The 23,680-nt window shown below is 44.9% G+C and overlaps 1 protein-coding gene across 4 annotated transcripts; it reads right to left on the bottom strand.

The window, feature by feature from the left end:
• Positions 1-1,577: 1,577 nt before the first annotated feature.
• Positions 1,578-21,654, bottom strand: epha2b (eph receptor A2 b). Of its 4 annotated transcripts, none has more exons than XM_029833811.1 (17): positions 21,445-21,652; positions 20,869-20,948; positions 18,916-19,561; positions 9,675-9,830; positions 9,178-9,525; positions 8,867-8,997; positions 8,470-8,641; positions 8,275-8,371; positions 7,514-7,569; positions 7,273-7,398; positions 6,462-6,659; positions 6,301-6,371; positions 5,997-6,206; positions 5,697-5,846; positions 5,415-5,608; positions 4,488-4,643; positions 1,578-3,306 (listed from the first exon to the last, which is right to left on the bottom strand). In XM_029833811.1, the coding sequence occupies exons 1-17, from the start codon at positions 21,527-21,529 to the stop codon at positions 3,198-3,200; spliced, it is 2,985 nt and encodes a 994-aa protein (XP_029689671.1). In that variant the 5' UTR covers positions 21,530-21,652; the 3' UTR covers positions 1,578-3,197. The 4 variants fall into 4 exon arrangements, with proteins under 4 accessions (XP_029689671.1, XP_011619585.1, XP_011619587.1 ...); XM_011621283.2 differs by having other exon boundaries at positions 6,301-6,362; positions 21,445-21,651; XM_011621285.2 differs by having other exon boundaries at positions 6,474-6,659; positions 21,445-21,651.
• Positions 21,655-23,680: the final 2,026 nt, after the last annotated feature.

Below are 23,680 nucleotides of genomic sequence, written 5' to 3'. Positions count from 1 at the left end.
ATAACTAAATGCTGCCATTCTTCCTTTCTATTTCTCCTCTCAAGTGTGTATCTTATCACTGGAATGCATTTATGCTCGCACCGATCAGGCCACGCCGATCATTTTTAAAATGCCGTGGCCTTCCGCACCACGGCGAGGTCAGAGCGAATCCAATACGGCAAAGTGGATCCAAGGTGAAGCTCAGAGCGAGCAGGAGGCGTGCTGGGACCCGCTGAATGTCTTACATTTTATTAGCATTTTTGTCGGCAGCAGGTGCGATTTGGTTGCTTTGCTTTGAAAAGCTGAAGCCGCATGGAACGCACACATTCCAGCCAATGCATTCCATTCAGGGTGACATATTTTAAGTTACCCGATATGGCCGCCGTTTGTTTTAAAGGTAGTTTTGGTGGAGGTTTTGACTACCCAAAAGAGTGTCTGCTATGTAAAAAAAATGCCTGTCATAGCGGCTAATTTGCAAAACAACTGCATGTCACGGTCGCCCCTCACATTTAACACCACATGAAGGCGTGGACCTTGATCACTGCCACGCTTTACTGAAATTCATCAGTTGAATGTAATTTCCCACGTCAAAAATAATAAAAAGCCAACGGCAGTGTCATCCCTTACAAGGTGTCACAAATAACTTAAATGAAACTGGCTTCACTTCAGGAAACATACAGTGACAACATTGGTGACCCCATAGCATCACTACTGGTTTATATCAGTGCCTTTCCTGACATGGCTGTAATTAATATATATGTATAAGGTTAGATCCAATCAAAATTATCGATGTTGTGTCCATACAGGGTCTTACAGGACCTATATTTAATATGCTTTATTGTGAATTTCAGCCTGTACTCACCAGGGGTTCAGTGAAGTCAAAACCTTTTCCGACCATTCCTGTTCATTTCATTTCATACAATGCTTCTTTGCAGATCCTGTCATTGTCTGTCTGGATGTATGGGGACTGTTGTTGGACGAGAATTTGTCAGGCCAGGAGTTTGAGTCACCGCTGTGTCTGGGTCGCTCAAGGACATCTTTGACAGTGATGTCTCACTCCTGCGTTGTCACGGCTGTGTTTAGGTTCTCTGTCATGTTGGAACATGAACTTTCAGCCTACTCTGAGCTCCTGAGAGCTTCGGATCAGGTTATCCTGGCTTTGTTCATTCATTTTTTCCTCACTCTGACCATTACCCCTGTCCCATCCTCAGAAATACACCCGCACACCTTGATGCTGCTCCCACAATGCTTCACTGTACGGTAGGGCTAGTATTGAGCAGGTGATAAGCGGCACTTCTCTCCAAATAGAATTTTTAGAATTCAGGTCAAGAAGATCAATCATGGTTTTTGTTGCTGGATCTGGGATACAGTAGAATCCTGTCTCTCTGAGTTCCTTTGACCTCATGGCTTTAAGCCTGATCTGTGTCTCCAGCTGGAAGATCTTGTATAGGTGTGTGCCTTTCCGAATCATGTCCAAAGACTTGAATTTACCACAGCTGGACTGCAGTTGCGGTGTGGAAACACCTCAAAGATGGTAAAGCGCCATATTAAAGGGTCTGTTGTATGTTTGGTATCTCTGTCAGTCAAACAGCAGGCTATTGCATATTTAGTATAAAACTTTATTGCTCCACAAAGGCAAAGAAGGCAATCTCAGGTTTGAAGAATTTGGCAATAAAAGCAAGGACATTTAGCGCATTTGTTTTTATTAAAGAAACTGAATGAACAACCTTCAATTATAATGCCAGCTCAGTGTTTATCAGTATAAATAAATAAAAGTAAAAAATAAATAAGCTATTAAATACAGTGAAAAGGGTGAAAAAGGAAAAAAAAAATCTGATCTTTGATTAAAAAGCCCCTAAAATATAGGTAGCGGATAAAGGTCTGACAAGTTGCTTTGGAAACTGATGGAAAATGTAAAAAAAAACATTTTTTTTGGTAAAATGGTAAAGAGTGATATACAGAACATACTACTGAATACCAGAGAAACAGCTTTTTTTTTTTTTTTAAACAAATCCCTTTTCCAAAGATGCATCTAACAGCTATGAAAGAATCATACATTTGCAAAATACAGCAAAAATTCAAGTAAAATACAGTTTACATCAGTAATACAATGATTTGCAGTCAATTAAGAGCACTGGAGGAATTGATACACCTTAATCTGCAGAGCTGCTCCACTACAGACTGAACTCTGATGTATCACCAAAGAGGCACTTTCAAAAGGTCTTTAAATATCTGGGACCGACTCTAAAATCATCCAACGATTCACTTTAATCCCATCAACATCAAACCAGTGCAAGAACATCGATTTCTACAGCTTCTATCAAAACCCATGAGATGTTGAAATTGCAAACCAAACAAATTTGAAATAATCTCACCCGTTCCATTGTCTTTCTTTCGGGACATTTTGCCTTTCAACGGGCGTCTCCCTGTCCCTTCTTGTGGCTGCTGCAGCCTAAACTCATTTCTCACTTCAAGATTACAATTCATGCTGTTCAGGTTATTTTTCATCTTCCATAATTGATTCTGAGATTTTCTGATCCAAGTGCTATATTTCTTTTTAATGAATGCCAAAAATGTGAAGCAAAAAACAAACAAAAAAAAGCTTTATCTGTACAAAGTACCACATATATATATAAATTTATAGCTTAATTTCTCCAGAGCCAGCAGACGGCCCAATCAGCACCAAGTCCTTCCGCAACACCTTCTCGGCAACTCAACTCGGACCAGCTCAAGCTCATTTCAGCCTGTTGATGCCCTGTCTTCAATGGTCTGAGAGGCAAAGTGCCAATTAAAGGTACTCATCAACCCAAGTCTCCCTTGCGTCCATGTAATCACATGCTTCCCTTGTCTGCAATCCTGAAACTCTTCCCAGAACCGGCTCGATTGTTGATTTTGATGAAGCAGGAATGTGAAATGCAATAAGCAAAATAAATGTATGAGCAATGAAGGAATTGTGTCTGTACGCGCGATGCGGATGATAAAAATAGATATCTAAATAAACAGTCGACGTTGTATACTTGCTCAGTTCCTGTCAGGATATGATGAGGAAAAACACAAATGTACAGAGAGTCTGTGCGACTCAGATGGTCCTAAAGGATGGCACAGTTCTCTTGGTCCCGCTGATCCAGAGCCGGTCCGCGCAGTTTTGCTCCAGCTCGGTTTAGAGTTCAAAGGGCTGGCTGCTTCAGTGCCCACAATCGATTCCCTTCATGTCCCAATCACACTGCAAACACACTCAGGGTGCTGGTCTGGTCCTTTAAACCCAAGATGCTGTAGGCAATTCTTTTCAAATGGCCAGGCAGCCTCACCCCGATGTTTTTAATGTCCCTGAAAAAGAGAGAGTGGTGAGAAAACAAGGGAGGGCCGACAATTCAGAAGTGCTGACTCAAAAGCCTCGTTCCAGTTGCCTTTAAAGGGCCTTAAGGAAAACGCAGTGGACAACACTCGCGTCAGGTCTCATCGCAAACTGCAGGAGGGAGTGGGGAGGGTTCCAACTTTTAATCTGCTCGGGCTGCCATTGATTCCCAGCATTAAAGGAAAAGAGTTTTCCGCCTACACAGTAACACAGCAGCCCAAACTCAAGGCCTTAATTACAGCCGTAATTACCTAACGAGGATTCTCCCAGTTGACCATGAATCACTCTCTGGCAAGAGGAGGGCGGATTGGGGCTTTCTAAGAGTGCTACCAGACGCCCCAAGATGAAAACACGAGGCCGTGAAATCACACTGGCCTCAGCGACAATTATGGGATGAGCCCACTGGGGTACACAAAGCAGAGCGAAGGAAATGATGGAGTGGAGGGTGATCATTTGGCTACATTGCCAAAGCTTCAAGAAAAATTTATATATCAGATTACTTTGCTCACTACAGTTTCCGTTGCCAAAACTGCATGCATAGTGCTGCTAACCTTCTAGAAGGTCCGATCGCCTTGAACTCCTCTTAGTTTTTGGGCTGCATGCTCAGAACACCTCTTCAATCTTTTAGAAGAACAAAAGTGCCGACTGCAGGGCTTCAGATCTCGTCCATCTAATTCAGCTTCCTAATCTACTCGACTATTTCCAGCATCATCTTCCTTTTTCCCCTTCACTCCTTTAATATTGAAGAAGCCACAGAAGCCCTTTGCCCTCGGCAGGCAAAATTGGTGGGTTTTTAGGGGCTTTAGCAAAAGTGCTGCCTGAGGCATCTAGTGTGCACGAGTGAAGGGAGGGATGAGACTGCAGTGACCACAGGCCGCCACAACCCACCCGCCACAAATGAGCCTGCTGCTGCTTCTTGCCTCTATTACTTTTTCCATCTTCTCGCCGTAACTGAGGTTGGAAAGGATATTGTGTGCAAAATATTTTGCTGGGTGTTAAAACCCATTTTAAGGAAAAAAGGACGGGACTGGCAGGGCACTGAGGGGAAGTTGGTAAGGAACGTGTGTCAGCCTGTGACATAATGTGACCAGTAAAACTAGATAAACATTACGATGTGGTCTGTTGAAATCTGTCGTGAAAGTGTTTCACTTACTCATTCTTCATCTGAAGGACCTGGTCCATAGTGACAACCCCGGCGCGGCTGAAGTTCTCGCCGTACTGACTCATTTTAATGGACTCCAGCCACTCTGACACGGACCTGAAGGGGGAACCATCGGAGCCACTGGTGCTGGGAAGGCGTATGGAGACGCTGCAAGCAAAGGAAAGTAGATCCATATGAAACTATGCAACAGCCTTAACCACAACAAAGGTGGATAACAGAACACTGTAATTACCGGGCAGGAAACCAGTTAGTGATAAAAGCCAGTCAGAAAGACAATTAGGTTACGTGCGTGGCAACCTTTCTATTAGACTCTAACGCTCCTTTACAAAATATGCGTTCATGCACACAACGAGCTTTGTAATCTCCCTGCTAGGAGTGCATTCATCTCTCTTACAGTGAGGGTGTCAGACAGTTTTTTACTTGTTTGGGTTGATTTTAAAGCCACTCTAACTCATTCCTTACAGCTGCTGTTTAGCGTCAAATAAACAGGGAGCTGCTGTCAGGACGCGTCTCAGGTCAGCGAGAATAAGTCAGGATTGAAGGGTGTCTGGACAATTCCAAATGTCAAATCTCCAGTAAACAGTGAGCTCTTGGACAAGACAAGGGTCAAATCTGAAGACCACTATGGAGACAGAGTTGAAATCATGAGCAATTCCATTCACAGGCAGCATCGCTTTAGAAGGCCTGATCACGATTGGACACATTTGTCAGTATATGGGTATTTATCTGTATAATTTGGTGCCTCTCGTCTACATCTGGAGATGTACTTCCTGTGCCATCATTGGTGAGTTGTAAGCTAACAACTGTCATAATGCAATAATCCTCATAAGGTGGTCAGCACTTTTAAAGCCGTGTCTGTTATTAGCAGCTAGAAACACACGCGCACGTCAAATCATTTCTCTTTAATTTAAAACTTACCGTGGGTCAAAATCTGCAATGGTCTTCAGGGAGTCTGGGCTCCGCAGCAGTTTGTCTAGCAGGTTAACGATGTCTCCGAAGCGTGGCCTTTTAGAGCGATCGTGGAGCCAGCACTGCAACATGAGCTGATACACGGCTGAGGGGCAGTCCATCGGAGCCGGCAATCGAAAAGCCTCATTGATAGCTTTCATCACCTGTAAGAGGTTGCAATATGTTTATTACGTTTAATGTATACGAAACGGCCAAGGTGGGAAAAACCGGAAGCTTGCCAAATAAATTTACCTCGTGGTTGCTCATGTCCCAGTACGGCCTCTCACCAAAAGCCATGACTTCCCACATGACGATACCGAAACTCCACACATCACTGGCTGAAGTAAACTTTCGGTATGCTATTGCTTCTGGAGCTGTCCAACGAATGGGGATCTTTCCTCCCTGCAGAAGAAAAACATACTCTCACTTAAACAAAAACAGAACGGGGAACTCTTAAAACAAATTATGCAGTTCATTCACATTCATCTCTGGCGGCTGAAATGTTTGAAGGAAATCTTTCTGCTAACAAGTAACAGTCCAATATCAACTTACACTTGTGGTGTACGTCCCCTCAGGATCGTCCTCCAACACCCGTGACAGGCCGAAGTCAGAAACTTTACACTCCAGGGTGTTGTTAACGAGGATGTTCCTGGCAGCCAGGTCGCGGTGGACATAGCTCATGTCAGAGAGGTACTTCATGCCCGCAGCAATGCCTCGCAGCATGCCCACCAGCTGGAAGGAGGTGAACTCTCCGTCGTGATCCTGATGGGAAAAACCACATATGTGAAACAAAAAAATAGCCTAAATAAACAAAATGAACAGTGAACGAAATCTACGACTTGGGTTTTGCACTTACCCGAAGATACCTGTCCAAGGCACCGTTCTCCATGTATTCGGTGACGATCATGGCGTGTTTGACTGAGGGACCAACAGACATTCGCACAAGTTACGTGACAGCCTCAGCTACACCAAAAAATAAAATTCAAAAAAGAGTTGTTTTTAAAAGACCGGACTCACAAAGGTTCTTACATTTGGTGACCACTCCCTCCAGGCGGATGATGTTCTGATGAGAGAACTGGCCCATGATGGACGCCTCGCTCAGAAAGTCCTGCCGCTGCTTTTCCGTGTAGCCCGGCTTCAGTGTCTTGATTGCCACGGCAGACTCCTTCCTCCCTGGCACCTTGAGATTACCACGGTACACCTCCCCAAACTCCCCTGCGGAAAAACATCAATGGGGACTGATTTAGAAAAGGAGAAGCAGATGTGTCAGATGTGTGTGATATGTTGTCTCAGAATTCAAGCTGCGAGGCGTTTGGTGTGCACAGAATGAAATTAAGTTGTGTCTGTGGCTGTTTTGCCCAAGGCGTGCAGAGGTGTGTTCAAGGGAGATAGGTGCGAGATACTGGTATAACTGGTGGATTGCCTGTGGTGTGGGGGGCATTGGAATCAGTTGTCACATGGTCCACAAACATGGGAAATGAGGAAGGGGTGCTGGAAAAGATCAGTTTGAACAGTAAAGGTGCTGAAAGTTGACTGAATGAGCGGTGTAGCAAAGCTCTGGGCTGGGTCGATTCTAAATCCTTTCAAAAACATGGTTGCATATCACGTCAACCCGAGCAAAATGCACAGATCCTGCAGAGCTGCCCCCCCTTGCTGTGGGAGAAGTCAGCCAGCTAGATGTTAATCTCACTAAAGGAACCACCGTCAGTCAGTCTGTTAAGCTGTGGAAAATGCACAAAATAAACAGCGAATTCGGGGATTGGACAAATCTATCAACATCTCAGGGTTAAGCCCCACCAAGGATTGTCTCAGCGGTGCCGTCACTCACCAGCTCCAATGACTTTTTCTTTGGTTATGTGGCTGGGGTGGATTTCTGTGGCAAACTTCATGACTGCAGTGTTGGGGTCCTCATATGTATGCGGATCCACGTATGTTTTCAAAGGCTTTAATTGCTCTGTGGGTTCAAGAAGGAAATTGTATATTCACTGTATGTGAAATCTGCCAACAAGCTACTAAAAAGATTTGTATACCGTGAAATAAACACAGAAGTGTGGGATTTTTTTCTGTACCTGAGCTGGAAAAGTAGGTGTCCTCCGCTCCTTGCCGGATGTGAGGATTTCTTTTCCTGAATGTAAAAACAAAAGCCCGTCCTTAGATTGATGATCAGCTCTTTGACAAAAGACAAACTTTGTCTATCGCCGGCTTCCATTAATCTCAGTAGCACACAGCAACCCTTGTACCCACTTTCGAAGACGTTCAAAGCTTTCAGAGAGTTACCGACAATGGGGCAACGTGTCCATTCAAACAGAAACAGTCTTTTGATAAAGGCTGAAGAGAGACTGTTTGCTGTTCCGATGGAAAAACTGAGTGACGGACAGGCAGCCAAGAGAGAGACAGGCTAGAGTCTGCTGTAGTTCAGCCCTGGGTCACCTTCACAATGTGCCGGTGGCCAGGAGCAGAGGGAACCAAATGCCTCTTATCGCCAACAATGTACCACCCCTGTCCAATTTCCTTTCAAAGGATCCAGCACTTACTAGAATATAACCATTGAGAAATGACAAGGCGCATTCAGTGCAAATTCTTCCCTAGTGAGTGCCTGGACACAGATCCAGATAAAGAGAAAGAGCAAGTTTGCTGAAGGAAGACAGAAAGAGAGAGGTGAGGAGAGAGTGAATGCAAAGGCCATTCAGGGGCCCCACAAAGGAAAAGCAAATTAATGAGAGAGGAAGCACTGGAAGGGGGTGCAGTCAGACTGATGAAAGGGACAGACAGATATAGAAACAGGCAGACGGACAGATGCAGCAGCAGATAGGGGAACATGATTACTGACCTTCTGCGTACTAACAGAACCACTACCACGATGAGTAGCATGGCTGCTCCACCAACCACTGCACCGAGAATGACTGCGATGTTGCTTTGAGAACGCTCTGCAAAGCAAAAGGGACAGAGCTGTCATTCAAATCGCCCATTCGTTAACATCTCAGATGCAACCCTTTTCCTTGGGGTTTTTTCCCTCCAGACATACCTTCAATCAAGGTCTCAAACTGTTCCTCCATGCTGGAGCCTCCAGAGCTGTCGTCACTGCTGAGGGCCTGCACCCTGAAGAGGTAGGCTGTCCCAGGGGCCAGCTTATGGATCTGTACAGAGTTCTTCTCAAGTATCAGCACCGTGTAGGTAGTCACGTCCAGATTATCATCCTAGGGGAAATGGCATGTCAATTTTAAGACGGCAGACACAGAATTAATCTGTTCATCTTTTGTTTCATGTCTTTTACTTAGGAAATGCAAATGTATTTGACCCAGAGACTGTGACGAGTGTATGACATTGCTCAGCTCCATTATTACATATACCATACGTAAAATATGATATGGACATGTTAAAAAAAAAGACTTGAAATATAACTGTAAACAGGAGCAGCGCACCTTCTTGCAGTATTTTAACTCATAGCGGATGGGTGGGGAGTGGGCTCGTGGTCGGGGTGATACATCCCAAGAAAGGGACAAACTCGTGGAGGTCCTCTCAGCCAGTCGCATGGTGGTAATCTTGGGGGGGTCTGAGGGTGACAAAGGGCGCAATGTATTTCGCGAAGACTGCTGCTGCTGATAATCTAAGACTCCATCTTACTCCTGCAGCACAATTCAACGTGCAGAGCTCACACTCTCTCCCAGATAGCATCTGTCATTACTGCAGCGCAGATGGCTAAACAGCGGAGCCTCGTATCAGCGGGACTCACCTGTGTAGAGCAGAGATGTTGTCAGAGAGCTGGTAGACGCTGGTCTGTCAACATTTGGTGCTTGACTGATGAAGAGGGATACGCCGCTTTGAGCCTCTACGCTGAAGGTGTAGTTCAGGTGAGCATCCAGGTCGCTCACCAAAACTTTGGTGTCCGTCAGGCCCACGTTGGCTGGCTCATAGTGGATTTTTTCACCGCAGGACTGGCACACGAGCCCCTCGCAGCGCTGGCATTCAATGTTATAGGTGATGTCCGTTCGACCACCTGTGTCCTGAGGCGGACTCCAGGAGAGAAGGAGTTTTCCTGCACTGTGGGTGGCCAAGAGGTCTCGTGGTGCAGAGGGGAGCCCTGGCACAAATGAATAGGAAAATGAACTGAGCAACTGCAGCTCTGGATAAAACGTAGTGCATGAATTGAAAGCTTCTTGGTTGTCTATTCAAAGTGAATCTTTCTTTATTGTGTCAGTGATTTCATTAGAGTTGCCAGGGATTTTGTACCTGAACAGGGTCCAGTCAGTAGGTCTGTTGGGGCCCGGTAGAATCCCTCCATGCAGGGACAATACAAAGCCCCGGAGTTTAGCCTCTGGGTGTTAGCAGGACACGGCTGGCACTTCTCACCGGATGCTTCTGTTTTGAAAAAGCCCGCCTGACATTCTGCAAACAGTAGAAAGGCATTTGCATGATCAGGTGAACGAGGGCACGGGTGACTTACGGCAACATACCACGTGACATGAGTACACAGTTCCTGTTCCTCCAGATCACTTGGGACTCTTTGAAGAGGCGATTATTCCAATGCATGGACATTGTAAGGTTGACTGGACATGTTATTATGCTAAGGTTGAGAGTCAGATTTGGATAAGGGACAGGAGCATGAGAAGGGAAACAACATGGATTTTACTTCGAACTACTATTCCAGAGAAGATGGTGCACACATGGGCCTAACCCTGAATTAAAAACACAGACTCCCTGCTTGGCCGGCACTCCTATTCATTACTGTCTTCAAGCACCAACCCCCTTCTGCTTCTCGCTTGTCTCTTCCTTAACAAACACGACCAGTCATACTACATTCCAAAACCAGAAGTCAAATCAAAAATACAGGCAGAAAAATCCGTGGCTATAATACCAAAGTAGCTGAAAAGCTTCACATGCAATTTTAAATTCTATTACATTTTTTCCCCCCTTCCCTGACACCCACAGAGTGTGTCTGTGTGAAACTCTATCACGTCAATTAGATGGCCCCTTCATTTCGGAGAAGAAAAGAAACACAGGTAGATCCAGCTGTGCATAGCTGTAATGAAATATAAACTTAATATGGTGTGAAATTTTTGGACAGAGTGAGCTGCGAAGGAGAGTGAAATCGAGCCTGACCGCCCTCCCCTAAACTCTGTAAGAGCATTCCAACGGCTGCTGCTCATGTCTTCACACCATTACACATTCACCCACATGCACAGACACACACACACACACACACATATATGTTAATGTATGAACTGCACACATGCACCCGCAGCTGCGTCTATGCACAAAACACACAGACATGTATGCAAAGCACACCCGTGGACACATGCGCAAAGCTGACATCACAAGTGGGATTATGGCTGCAGTCTGTCACCTGCTCACGTCCTTCTGCCAAGTCAGTTTGGTAACGCACACACAGACACACACACACACAAAAGCGCACACATTTCCTTCCTTCCTGCCTTCCAAGTTGTTTGCCTAAAGCATTTATATAGTTCATGACAGATGTCATAAGATGTTGACAATGCAAATGATGGCTGATATGTGGGCTAAAGGACAACAGAAGGGAAAGAAGTAGCGTAGAGCAGAAAGAGTGAATGAAAAGAACTTCTGAAAACTTAGTCAAGGCGGTTTTATGTGTGTAGTAATACTATAATGTAGCGAGACAATATTTAGAAGATCTGTTCTCTGTCCTTTATACGGTTCTATGAGATAAAGAGAGAGAGGTTTGACATAATGAAAAGAAAATATTAGAGACAAATGAAATGGAGCATGTATAATATTTAAAGGTTTGCCAGTGACCGGGGCGAAAGCAATGAAACATTAAGTCAAGCACAGATTTGATGTCAGATTCCAACAGAGGCGAAGCCAAAAAGCAGAGCCAAGGGTCGAAGATGATATCGGGTTCACTCCAGAGATACTGCCTCGCTTCACGGCTGCTTTTTAACTGTGGTTAGCTCAAACGGGAATTCCATTTGAAAGCCATAAGTGACCACATACGAGATGAATAGCAGAAAGCACTTACTCAAGCGATATCAAGGGATTTTTTTGACTGATCATAATACACTCTTTGAAGCCATTTGGGGGGGTTTTCTTTCTGCTGTGGTTCAACCACTTGTGGTGTGAAAAAAACGTGTCAATAATGGTTTGAAGAAATATGATTTTGTGGCTCTGCCCAGCAGAGGTGTGATGTACCCTCCACCCCTTCACCCTTAGGACAGGCTCTCCTCTCTGTTGTGGCCAGCTGTTTTACCAACAGCTACTTATTAATGAACGAGGGAGGAGAGAGGTGCTAAGATGGAACAGAAGGTTTTAAGAAAAGAAGGAGGAATACTGTATCCTGCTGAGGGCTGAAAGAAAAGAAACAGGCCTTGGTGAGCCCTTGCATTGAGTAGGGGGAACAGCTGCTGCCCCAAACCTCAATTTATACCTCTGCCTCTCTTCCTCATAATCCCCAAATTCTTTCCTCCCGCCCTTTCTCTCCTCCCAGTCTTGCACTTAAAGGGCTTCCAGCTAACCCATTAACATTGCTATTCACTACTGACCAGCAGGCAATGGGAATGCCATGCCATTCAAGTGCTGAAAGAAGAAACATAGCATATACACACAAGGCAGTGCAGATGGAACAGCCGAAATGCCACATGGCAACTGAAAAGAGGAGGACTAGCCACTTTTTGGGGCAATGATGCAGGCTGTAATGCCTCGTGGTCAGGCCTGTAGAGATGATGGCCTGTGAGCCGCCCCTATAATCAGGATGCATTCCAGTGCACACCACCCAAAAGGGCTGTAGCAGTTTCAGGCCCAGTTTTCCATTACAAAGGTGAAGAGGTTTGTGAATGTCGAGCAAAAGAGTCAAAATTAAGTGTATGACTCTTAGTTGAGGTTTTTAACAAGGAGATTCCTCAACAAAAGAGCAAAGTGTGGTGAAAGAAAACCCTTTGGTTGCAAGAGAAGGTGGAAATCAGGAAGGAGGGGGGTTGGTGGATTGTTGCTGGACACAACAGGAAGCAGGAAGTATGAGGCTGATGCAGTCTTCCTTCCTCAAGAAGCCAATCAAATTTTGGAAACGGTGGGGAGCGTGACCACGGCGAACCAGCACTGAGGCTAGTACAGTCCAGGGACAGAATAACAACCGTTGAGGAAGTCAAAAAGTGTTGACCCTAAATCAGCGTAGGCACCAGTCAGGTAGGGAGGAAGGGGACTGCTGAGATGGAACAATTTCACTCTTATAAACAAACGCCTTTTCTCTCAGCTTCTCTCAGAGTTAAAACATCTGACCAACTTAGACTGGCCATTTTTACCCTCCCTATTACTACAGAGCAAAGCACTGTTTGTCATTTAAGAGGCCCCATGCGCCTTGAGTGGCTCTGTTTGTTTATTGTGAGTGAGCATATTCTGGGAGCCCAAGTGGCTCGAGATTGGGAGTCTCCGAGTCTTCCCCCACCCAACCCCCCACACGACAGAAGTTAAGATGGATGGGATGGTGACAGTGATAAATGCATGGTCCGATAGATGGATGAATGGGGTAACATGGTGGCTTGACAACAGAAATTACCCTCAGGACCGGAGGAGTAAGTGCTGCTGGGGCCCCAACAATTGAGCTCGGTGCAGGGCTTTTAAAAGGCATAAAGGTCATGTCTGCCTCAGGGCAGCGGCAAGTTAAACTGTGTATGGCTTACAGCGAGTCAGCGGCCAAGTAAAACAAACATGTGCTCACAGCGAGGAGCAGAGTGGGGGCGGTGGGGGGGGTGCAGCAGGAGACGTTAGCTTGGGGGAGATTTGATGGCCACTGAACAAAACAAGAAAGAAAAAACATTGTGAAACAAATAAAGCCATAAGAAAAAAATACAACGAGCAGATCTTTATCAGCGCAGCTCCACGAATCTGTCGGAAGCTGAGCGAGACCCTCACCCGCTGTGCTTTGCGTGCCCGCCCCCACATTTTCATTCCTGAGTTGGTAAAACCTGTAATTGCAATATATCATGTCATTTTGTTTGTATGCAGAGTGACAACATGTCATTAGCATTTGGGGGCATTTAGGCTGGGTGGGAACAATGGGGGTCTCTGACGGGGGAGGTGAGCCGGTAACATGAGCCAAAGGTCATTGAGGTAGAGGATAGGAGGAGGGGCGCAGGGGGGCAGTAAAGGTGTAGAGGCTGATGGAAGTGTGTGCATGTGTGGAGGGGGACATTAGTCAAAAGGATTAGCTGACCAATGGAGCAGCTTTAAAGGCATTACATCTGTTTTACAATTGCACTCTGGCTTTCATCAGGGGCCGTTAACAAACAATAAATTCTCTGATCCCCTTTCTCCTCTCACTCCCTCTGTCTGCTCATCTCCAAGGGGAGTGATACAGTCGGTGAAAAGTGGAGTCAAGGAGGCACAAATCATGCTCCAAAGAAAAGTAGAGACCGAGGAAACCGATCTGGGCTGAGATGCACGAACAGAGGTTGTTCCATCGTTATGCCGAGAGTTTGTCATATTTCTGGTCAAATCCAGACAGTCAGGTGGCAAACGTGGCACCATTTTATGGCGGTGGCCAACATACCGACAACTGTCTGCTTCCTGGTTTGGGGAAAGAGGCCAAAATGCGAGCAAATGCACCAATAAACAAAATGACTTATCTGGCAGAAGATCAAAATAGAAAGTGGCTGATCGAGGCCGCTTAGTGTGGAGTGACAATGGAAACCACTGAGCCAACGTGTCAGCGAGACACTGTGGGGGATTAGGTGACCTCCGGCTTCCGCTGTGGGCTGGTTCTGTTAGCGCTGAAGGGTAGGGGTGAGTTGTGTTGAGGGGACTGACTGACATGAAGGAAGGAAAGTGCTGACCTCACAAAGCAACGATACAATACAATGTGATTTGCATTGTACCACATACAGTAGAGCGTCCAACCTCAGGAATGTCACCAAGTACAGGAAACAAAACTGAGGAAATACAGCCAAAAGTCCCAAAAGATTGGTGCAATCAACACCATCAAAGCAAAAGTCAGCTAGATGTCTAAATGGACAAATGCGGCTCAAAGTGAGTGCTGGAACTCGATTAATGTCTGAGGAGTCTCCACTAACCCTAAATCCTTGTCGGAATTCCAAATCATGTCGGATCAGAAAAGTAAGATATACAGTCGCTGGTTGCAAATATGTTGTCAGCGCCACAAAAATCACTATAAAATTCTTTTCTCAATTCCTTCAAAAGAAGAGTCACCAGATTCCACATTTGCAACATTTCCTTTGATCTCATTTGCAATAATTGCCAGTCTTCTATTCACGCCAAACACGGACGAACAAGACTGTGCACGACACAACCTGAAAGTGCCGTCAGTCTCTCAATTATCTCACAACTCCCTTAACTTTAGCCTGCTAGGCAGACGTTAACTTGGCACACAATCTGAGAGATCTAAAAATTCAAAAATAACCCAACAGAGTTTATTTCCAGATCCAGGAGCGCAGCATTGCTGATGAATCAAAGACTCTTTTTCTAAAAGAGGTTACAGGGATTAAGAGCTAAGGATTGTATTTCAAGCAGAAAACTTCAATCTGGGATATTATCCTGCAGGATTGAGATCATTTCACTTCGCGAAATCCACGATAAGACGGCTAAATTGATACCCAGCCATCCTGAGGTGCGGCGCCGCGTCACATCTTTGTCTACTCTACATCGGATTAGCCATAACTGATCCAACTTTGATCCTTAAAGGTTTGAGGAGACTACATGACCAAGCAGTTGGTTCCAGCAATCATTAAGCTGCATTTTCAAATGAGCAAATCCAAACTTCCTTCACAAGGTTTAAATAAACAAACCAAAAGCTAAAGTTTACCGTTCGACATTAATAAATGGTCATGCTTTAATCATGATGTGAACTGGTGCTGCTTTATCTCTTCTGTTTTGCTAAAAGCCATAGACTGATTGGCAGCTTTGAAAATCTAGACTCTATTTACTTTACGAGTCAGTCATGGACAAATGTATTTACCAATGAGAGAGAGAGGACAACTGCACAGTCTAAATAGAACCACTCTGACCGTGTGAAAGTAGATGTGTAATCCCTATTGGTGTCATATTCGTGACCCTTAATAACCACAAACCACAGAAAAGAGCGCTGCAAAAACTTCGCAATCGTGTGTTTTATAAATAAAAAAAACTATTTCACATAACTAAAAAATACCGACATGATTAAATAGATCCAAAAGAAGAGGTGGAAAACTGACACTAAAACCGAAAGCGTCTTCAGGATGTGGAAGCGAGGTAGAAGACAGGGAAACACTGCAAAAAGAAAGAAAATCATGCGTAACCACTAGGTATTCACTGGAAACACACCCAAGTCAATTACTACCCATACAAATCAGTCATTGCTGCAGCTCTGCTGTGACTGTGGGACGGCTATTACGTCAGATGAGGACGCGTACAGAGACACGGACAGAGGCGCAAAGAGTGGGCAGAGAGGGAGAAAATAGTTTACTGGAACTTCCTTGGCAAGAAAGAGTCGTAACTTTACGGGAATTCGGCGGACAGCTGTTCCACCAATACGGCGTTTTCACAAAGACACCCAAACCGCCCGCAGACATTGAAATATTCACCGCGTGTCCCATTTTAAATCGAGGAAAACCTTAATAGGCCTGACTTCTTGAGGCTTTCAGAGGGACTGTTGAGGAGTGAAGTGGGAACACTGAGGGCTAGCTATTCATTTGTGGGGGGTGACACACACAGCAGGTTGCTCTATTGTGCCAGGAAGGATTATGGGTAAGGAAGGGTGTGATTGGGAACGTGGAAAACAGTGTAAACAGTGAGTCACAAGCGGAGAACCTGGAGAGCTGCCGCTAATTGCAAAACTTTGATTTGGTTTTTCACTGGAATCAAAAATTTAAAATATACATATTTTGGGATTTAAAAAACATTATTGCTTGTTTAAATGCATATATTTGCTGGGCTGAAATGCTGAGCCGTTGTCCATTATATGTTGCTTTAATTATTCTATGACATCGCTACAAACCTACAGCACAGAGGTTAACAGTTTTTAATATTGTCACCTGTCAAGTAATAAGAGAGAAGATCAGATCAGTCACGTTGTAGCATTGAATAATACTTACATTCTTTGCCATTTAGTTTTCAGGGCCATCATTACTTTTATAAGACCATCTCATGCAGAGCTGAGGCAGGTTTAGTGCTGCACGACTGCTGTGATTTATAACCGCCTAATAAAAAGCTTTAAATTGGCTTCTGAAGGTGGTGGTAGGTATATATAGCATGTCATGCATTTCATCTCTGAAATGTGCTGCAAAGACCGACTCTATAGTTAACATCTATGGTTATCATGAGCCGGCAGGACAAGAGCACCACATGCCACCTACGGAAACCTCAACAGGAAGCCTGATGGAAAAGTGGCAGAGCTTCAGATCTTCACAGAGGACAAATGCTGATGGGGAGACGCGAGACAAAAAACAGACAGACGCACAAATTTTGACCCTGACAGGTCCCACAGGGTGGAGGGGCCATAAAACCGAAAACTAACACATCAACGAACATGGAAAATTTCAACCCAAGTTACAAAAGCCACCACAGTTGAACTCTTGTGGGTTTTCTCCCAACAGCAGGCAGCACAGGAAAGATGTGGGGAGAATGATTAACTGCACGTCTGTATCGGGTCCTACTTAGGGCCTGGCGAACCATTCGTCTAGGCCCCCACACGGCAGCCCCGTGATTCATTTCCGCCTCCATCTGCAACAACTGGCCCCATGCATCTCCCAACCTTGTTTGACTCATTCGTTCTTTTTTTTTATCAGGAGGTGGGGGTGTAGTGGCGTACTTGTTCTTTGTTTGACCATTTTTGTGTGAGGGCTTGACCTGGAGCTCCACCACCATCACCACTCCACCCCCACCTGAGAATTCCTCAGGTCTGGAATAATGTCGGGAGAAGCTCCTCCTCGGCAAACTGATCAGGAATGTACCAACTGAGAGGGAAAGAAAGAGGAGGCGGAGGTGGGCTCCTCACAGGAAAACACAGCACTTCATTGTTCCCCTACCTTTGCATTCCATTCCTCACCTCTCTGTTTTAAAATCACACCCTTCTACTAAATAAGGGCCCTCCTTCCCTTAAGTATGAGTTCTTCTTCATTCCTTCCTCCCCCCCCCCCGCCCCCCCCCCCCCACCCTCTCCTTCATAATCATACCTGCTGTTAATGATGCAGTGAAAGAAAACTTTATTGCTGCATCTGCCAGCAGCAGATGAGACAGAGACTTAATCAGTTTTAGAGATGGTTTGTGGATTTACAGTTGCATTATAATGTGTGCATCCATGTGTGTGTGTGGGTGTGTGTGAGTGAGGGACAGGGAAAATATTTGTTGCAGATTGGAAGCTTTGGTTATTGTGTCACAGAACAGATCCCAACAGGTCCTAACATGTCAGCTTATGTTATGCATTCACATTCTGCCATGTTACAAAATTTATCCCAAACTCATATTTGTGTAAACGAGAAGATACTGTGTTAAAAGCTAGGTAGAAATATTTCCAGCAAGTTCATCACTGGCGAAAATTGGTCAACTGCTGTACTTTTGAACTGTACCTTGTGCAACATGTGCACTATGCGGAGGCGCTCGACGGTGCATGTTTGTGAAGACAGGATGAAGAGTCGGACAGAGGAATGGATGCAGAGACAGACAGCAGAACACTAGGAGGGCCTCTGGCTCCTGTGATGCCTGAGATGAACAAAGTCAGCTCGTGATCCCAAGAAGCCTTCTGCCCCCCTCGAGCTTGAAGATAATAATCCATCACTGTACAGTAGCCCCACTGGCTACTTTGATCACTGTTAGTCTCTCTGACAGCCCTTCCCACAGCTTAAAAGCGCCTTCTTTACTATTCCTTAAGCACAGTGAAGCCATAACTACAAACGACAGAGGGCTGCGTTACGTATATACTGCTTATTGCATCCATACGAGATTGAGAAAATGATAATGACAGATAAGGAACCCCCAACTTATACAGTGAAGAGAAGTCAGCCTCCATTACCCTCAAAAAATACCCTGAAGGGCCCTGGCATTACAAAATCTAAAATTAACTGATTTTCTATTGCAGTTATCGAATAAAGGCTCCCAAAAGCTACTTTCTGCTTCTCAATATCCCAGAAGTATATAGGCGAAACTCCTTTCACACGCATCCTTGCACACTTTTTAATTTTATGGGTATCGGTTCAAGGTCAGAGATGTTGCCAGGACATGTAAAAAGAAGTCTGAGCATTCTTTCCATTGTAGAGATGTCGTGTTAACCACCAGGAGAATTCCAATGAACACTGTACAACTCCAACTATAAAATATATGAACATTCTGCATTGTGTGACCACTTTTTAGCCACTGCTAATGAACCGATGTAAAATGTGACTAATAGAAACGAGTGCTTTAAAGTCACCTTTTTTTGAGAACTTTGTTGTCACGTTTACATCCAGTCATAACTTGGGTGCCTTGGGGCGGAAAGATCTTAACAAATACCGACGCTTTGAGAGCACACCCTTACCTTGACATGAGTCTTTCACTTCTTCGTAGCCTGGTTTGCACTGGCACTGTCCCACTGGTACAACCCACTCGCCATCTACTGTGCAATGGATGCGTGGCTGCTCTTCGCTGATGGAGTTTTTCACGCACACTCCATTCACTTCCCTCAGTGCCTGATTCTCACCTCCAGCGATGGTCTCAGGGAATGATGCAAGGCTCTTGACAGTGGCTGAGCAGGTTTTATAGTACACCCTCACAGAGAGAAGTGCAATGCAAGCACCGATGTCTTGGAAAGCCAGGTAGAAGCCTTTTCGGGACAGGTTTTCCACCACTCTGGTGTCAGTGTTGATGCGCAGTTCGTTTTTGCTGATCTCATCAGGTGCTATGGTGGCAATTTTCTTAAACTGTCCCTTGCGAAAGGTGGTGCCCACATCTGCGTCTGACTCAGACGTGAAGAGGTTGAAGGTTTCTTTGCAGGTCAGCGAGGAACTGTCGAAAGAATTGCAGTCACGTACGATAAACTTGAGCTCAACGAAAACCCGCGATGCCGACGGGCGTCGCTGGATGAAAGTGGTGCGCAGCCAGTTGTCTTGCTCACGTTCACCGACATTACAAACAGAATACGTGTAGAGCTGAGAGCCATTCAGGGTCTTCTGGACAACCTCCCACTGAAATAAAACCAGAAAAAACAAGGTCAGAGGAACCCAAAATGACCCCTGTGGAACCCCAAACCATAGAGAGCTAACAAAAGATACAAGGAGAGGGAAGGCATGCATCACAAAACCTACAGAAAATAGCAATATATATTCTCAAGGGTTTCCTAGTACAGCAACCATGGCTCACCAATCTGCCATAATCTTTACACATGTGGAATAAGAACTTAAATGCAACATCCTTCCATACTGTTAATGTTTGGCATCCAACCAACAAAATCAATTCACACTGTTTATGCTGCCACAAACATTTGAAAAAAGCCTGGCAGCATGTTGTAACATAACCTTGCTTCTAGAAGACCGATGAGTCCCCACAAGGGCAGAAACTGTGGTTAGCTCTCTGCAAGTAGCTACTGTGCTGGTAATTAAAGGAATGTGCTTTGTTGGCTCAGTGTGGCATGATGTAAAACCTCGTTGAACAGCACAACTGATTTCATTAAACAGCTGGTGAACATTTTTTACAGAGGGGGCTTTAAAATTTATGGCAATAATTATCATCAGTGATGGCATTTACATGAATAAACGGCACAAATGTTTCCAGTGGGAGATCCTTGCGACTGTAAAACATGTGTGAGTGTTGACATGAATTGACAGCAGCACTGGTCTGATGTGACAATATAACATTAATAGCCGTGCAGGACTTATCAGCTTATCAGCAGGAGATATGGTGCAATTCACAAAGAATTTTCATGGGAGTGACTGTCGATTACTTTGAAACTGCGGAATGACTAAACTACTTGACTGAAAATAATAAGAAAATTACAAATGTCATTATGTTGTTCTTTTTTGGAGAAACATGTCCAGACAATTCACACTGGAAAAGGTCGCTGTGAATAATCTATCTCCAACCCAGCCCCTACGCCTGCGAAGGAGAAGCAACACATGTTGCAAAAGTTAATTGCTCTCTAACGTACAATTCTGGAGTTGAAGCCTTAAACCACAAGAGGCCACAACTATTTCCAGTTCAGTGTCAGGAGCGGTTTTTCTGTTCTCTAAGCTCTGGTGTCGTCCAGGCACGCTCTCCAGGCACCTTCTCCTCATGTCCAGCAATCCCCAGCAATCATTAAGCACTTGTTGCTTAGTTTTATAGAGACCTGACATGTACACGCCAGGCCTTTTAACAGCTCACCACATGAGTCAAATGGTCAAATGTTTCAGCACCAGTCGTGCTTCCTGTGCATTCTCACTATGCAGGTCTAGAAAGAGGCGAGTTCTGAGCAGAAACATGAAAGTTGGAGCATAGAGGATGGAGCAATACTCACCCCAGGCCTGTCTCCCTGATCTAAAGGCCATGTCAACCAGCCCAGTTCACCTCCTATTGCATTCATATCCAACAGCACCTCTGCAAAGGCATAAAAAAGTGGTCAGCACAAAGAAAATCTTAAATAAATGCTGACATTAGGCTGGATTTAATGGCAATTACCACTTTTCTTTTTGTAAAGAAACATTTTTTAAAAAAAATCTATGTTGCCCCCGTACGACCAGCTTCAATTTATGGTATCTGAATAAGAAATCGGATTGTTAAAGAAGCTTCAAAACGCTGTGAGCATAAATGAATTGGCAAACTTTTCTCTGCAAACTCTCCGCAGTTCACCTGCTGGAGTGAGAAAGTTGCGAGCAGCGCCCAGGCTGACAAGAGGTAAAGGGTTCATCAGGAATGAAATAAAACCATTCCCAGGAACATATACGTACAAACAAAACGCTTTCTGACTAAATTATCCGTGGAATTTAAATCCAGGATTTAGTTTCTCCCCCGCGTGGCACGAGCGCCTCGCTCCACTGTACTAATTTTAGAACATTGCATAGATTTAAAAGATAAGAAAAGACAGGCAACGTACCTTCTTTAGTCTGGAGTGTAATTAATATACCATTTATGAGCACATAAGAAAATAATAAAGGTCTAAATCCAGCAAAGAAATCCATTTGGCCAACTTTTCCTCTCTCTCTCTCTCTCTCTCTCTGACTCTCTCCCTCCGTCTGCTGGGATCCGCTCTGAGAGCTGAGCGCTCGTGCAGCTCATTCACAAGACAGGCGACACACAGACTCCGCCTGTTGCTGGAATGTGAGTGTGTGTGTGTGTGTGTGTGTGTGTGTGTGTGTGTGTGTGTGTGTGTGTGTGGGTGTGTGTGTGTGTGTGTGTGTGCGTGTGTGTGTGTGTGTGTGCGTGTGTGTGTGTGTGCAGCGCAGGGGCGGTGGTTAGGCAGAGAGCATGGGAAACTCGGGCAACTTTCAGGGACTGTCGGAAATGACGCCCACGTCGCATGTGGCGTTTAATAATAGCAATGTTTAAATTTCTATAATATATTAAGCATTTATTCAATTTAGCGGAAATTTTTGTTTATTATAGTTTTTCTTATCTACCCTAATGAATTTGAGTTTATTACTGTGACGTAGAGTCTGCCAATAGTTTCAATGAGTTGCTTTAATCAATTTGTTTGAAATAATATAACATATTTATATTTGAGATAGAAAGGCTGTTTATGTGTATAATGAACCAAAAAGTTTGTGCAGTAATCATGGAAGCTATTTAGAAAAAGTGATGAAATACTTCACAAAAAGAAGATGGATGCATTCACTTCACAGTAAGCACATGATGTTTGCTGGGGTCAGAACGGGAAATGTGCAGTTTCCATGTTCTCCATGTGTGTGTGTGTGGTTGTGTGTGTGTGTGTGGTGGTGGGGGGGGGGGGGGGGCTTCCTGCACACAAAGACATGTGGCGTAGGCTGATGGAGGCTTAAATTGCCCCTATGCGGGTGTGTGAATGAAGGTGTGTGTTTCCTATGATGGCCTGGTGACCAGGGTAACTGATGATCGCTGGGATAGACTCCAGCACCCCCTTTTTCATGAGCTTAATTAGGTCTAAGCAGCAGCTAGCAGAAAATGGACAGAAGGAAATAAAGCAATTCCAGTCTTGTGGTTTAGTTTTACAGAGACTGCTTTACAGACTTATCTCATTAGATGCATGTCTCCTTGCATTTTTGTCTGCCCGTTGTAGTATTGAAGTGCAAATTCTGAGTTTACTGCGGTCCTAAAAGGCTTCTAAATACTGGTTGCAGTTTTGGTTTTGAGGCATCAGAATCATAAGCATGGATATATTGATTAGGGATTGTTTGCTGTGGCGAATGGGGCTGGCGAGGAAAAAGGAACAAGCGCTGCTTTACTTGACACGGTTTTGTTGAGGTCGTTACCGCTTACAGGGGCCGAATTGCTGTGACAACCGATGAGAAATGTATTCATAAAAACATAATAGTATCTCTGGATACCCGAATCCAAGAATACAGCTGGCCTACTGATATCCCGTCATAATTTATGGGAAACATTCAAAAAATGTTGCACCCCGCAGCCCTGAAGATACACAGCATTCAAGTTATGAAAGGGGGAAAAAAAAGATTAATCTCAGTTTTCTGTCTCGGGGGAGTCCAGTATGAACATGGGGAGTGAGGAGAAGTTGTACCTAGCAACTGGTGCAGAGTGGAATTCACCGTTAAGCTTTATCTGACTTGTTTTCATTATTTGTTGCTCAGCGTTGCCATGGCAAACTGTTGAGCGACTGGAAATGATAAGTGTCGTGCGTTACATCTTGCCCCCCCCCCCCCCAAGTCATGTATATGATTGACTGCATATCCAGAGGGCTGTACCTGCTTCCTAAGAGTTCATTCCCGGGGGTGTTTACCTTTGCGCACCAGCCACACAGAGCATGATTACAATACAGTGTGTCATTGATTGGACGTGGCCATTGTTGTTCACACACCTGTGACGCTGACACTGCGAGAAAAGAGGTGGGCAGCCCTTGCGAGTCCCGGGCCCCCGCGCCGACCCTCCCGACCCTCGGCCCTCACTCCACCCCCAGTCTGCCCTCGGGGTGCTTCGGTTTCACAAAAGCCTCTCCAAAACCACAGAAGAACGCCGCGGCTCATTGTGAGCTTTTGAACCCCTAAAATGTAACTACTCCCCTGCCCACTCTTGCCCCATGGCTTCATATATCATCTCGACTTTATTTTGCTTTAGACGGGATTGGGCTCAGGTAATGAGACAAGCAACAGAATGACCGAAGCCTTTCATATAAATTTAAT

The sequence above is a fragment of the Takifugu rubripes genome, chromosome 3 (assembly GCF_901000725.2).
Source record: "Takifugu rubripes chromosome 3, fTakRub1.2, whole genome shotgun sequence".
In the NCBI taxonomy this organism is placed as follows: Eukaryota; Metazoa; Chordata; class Actinopteri; order Tetraodontiformes; family Tetraodontidae; genus Takifugu; species Takifugu rubripes.
This window is presented reverse-complemented; position numbering and strand designations above follow the sequence as displayed.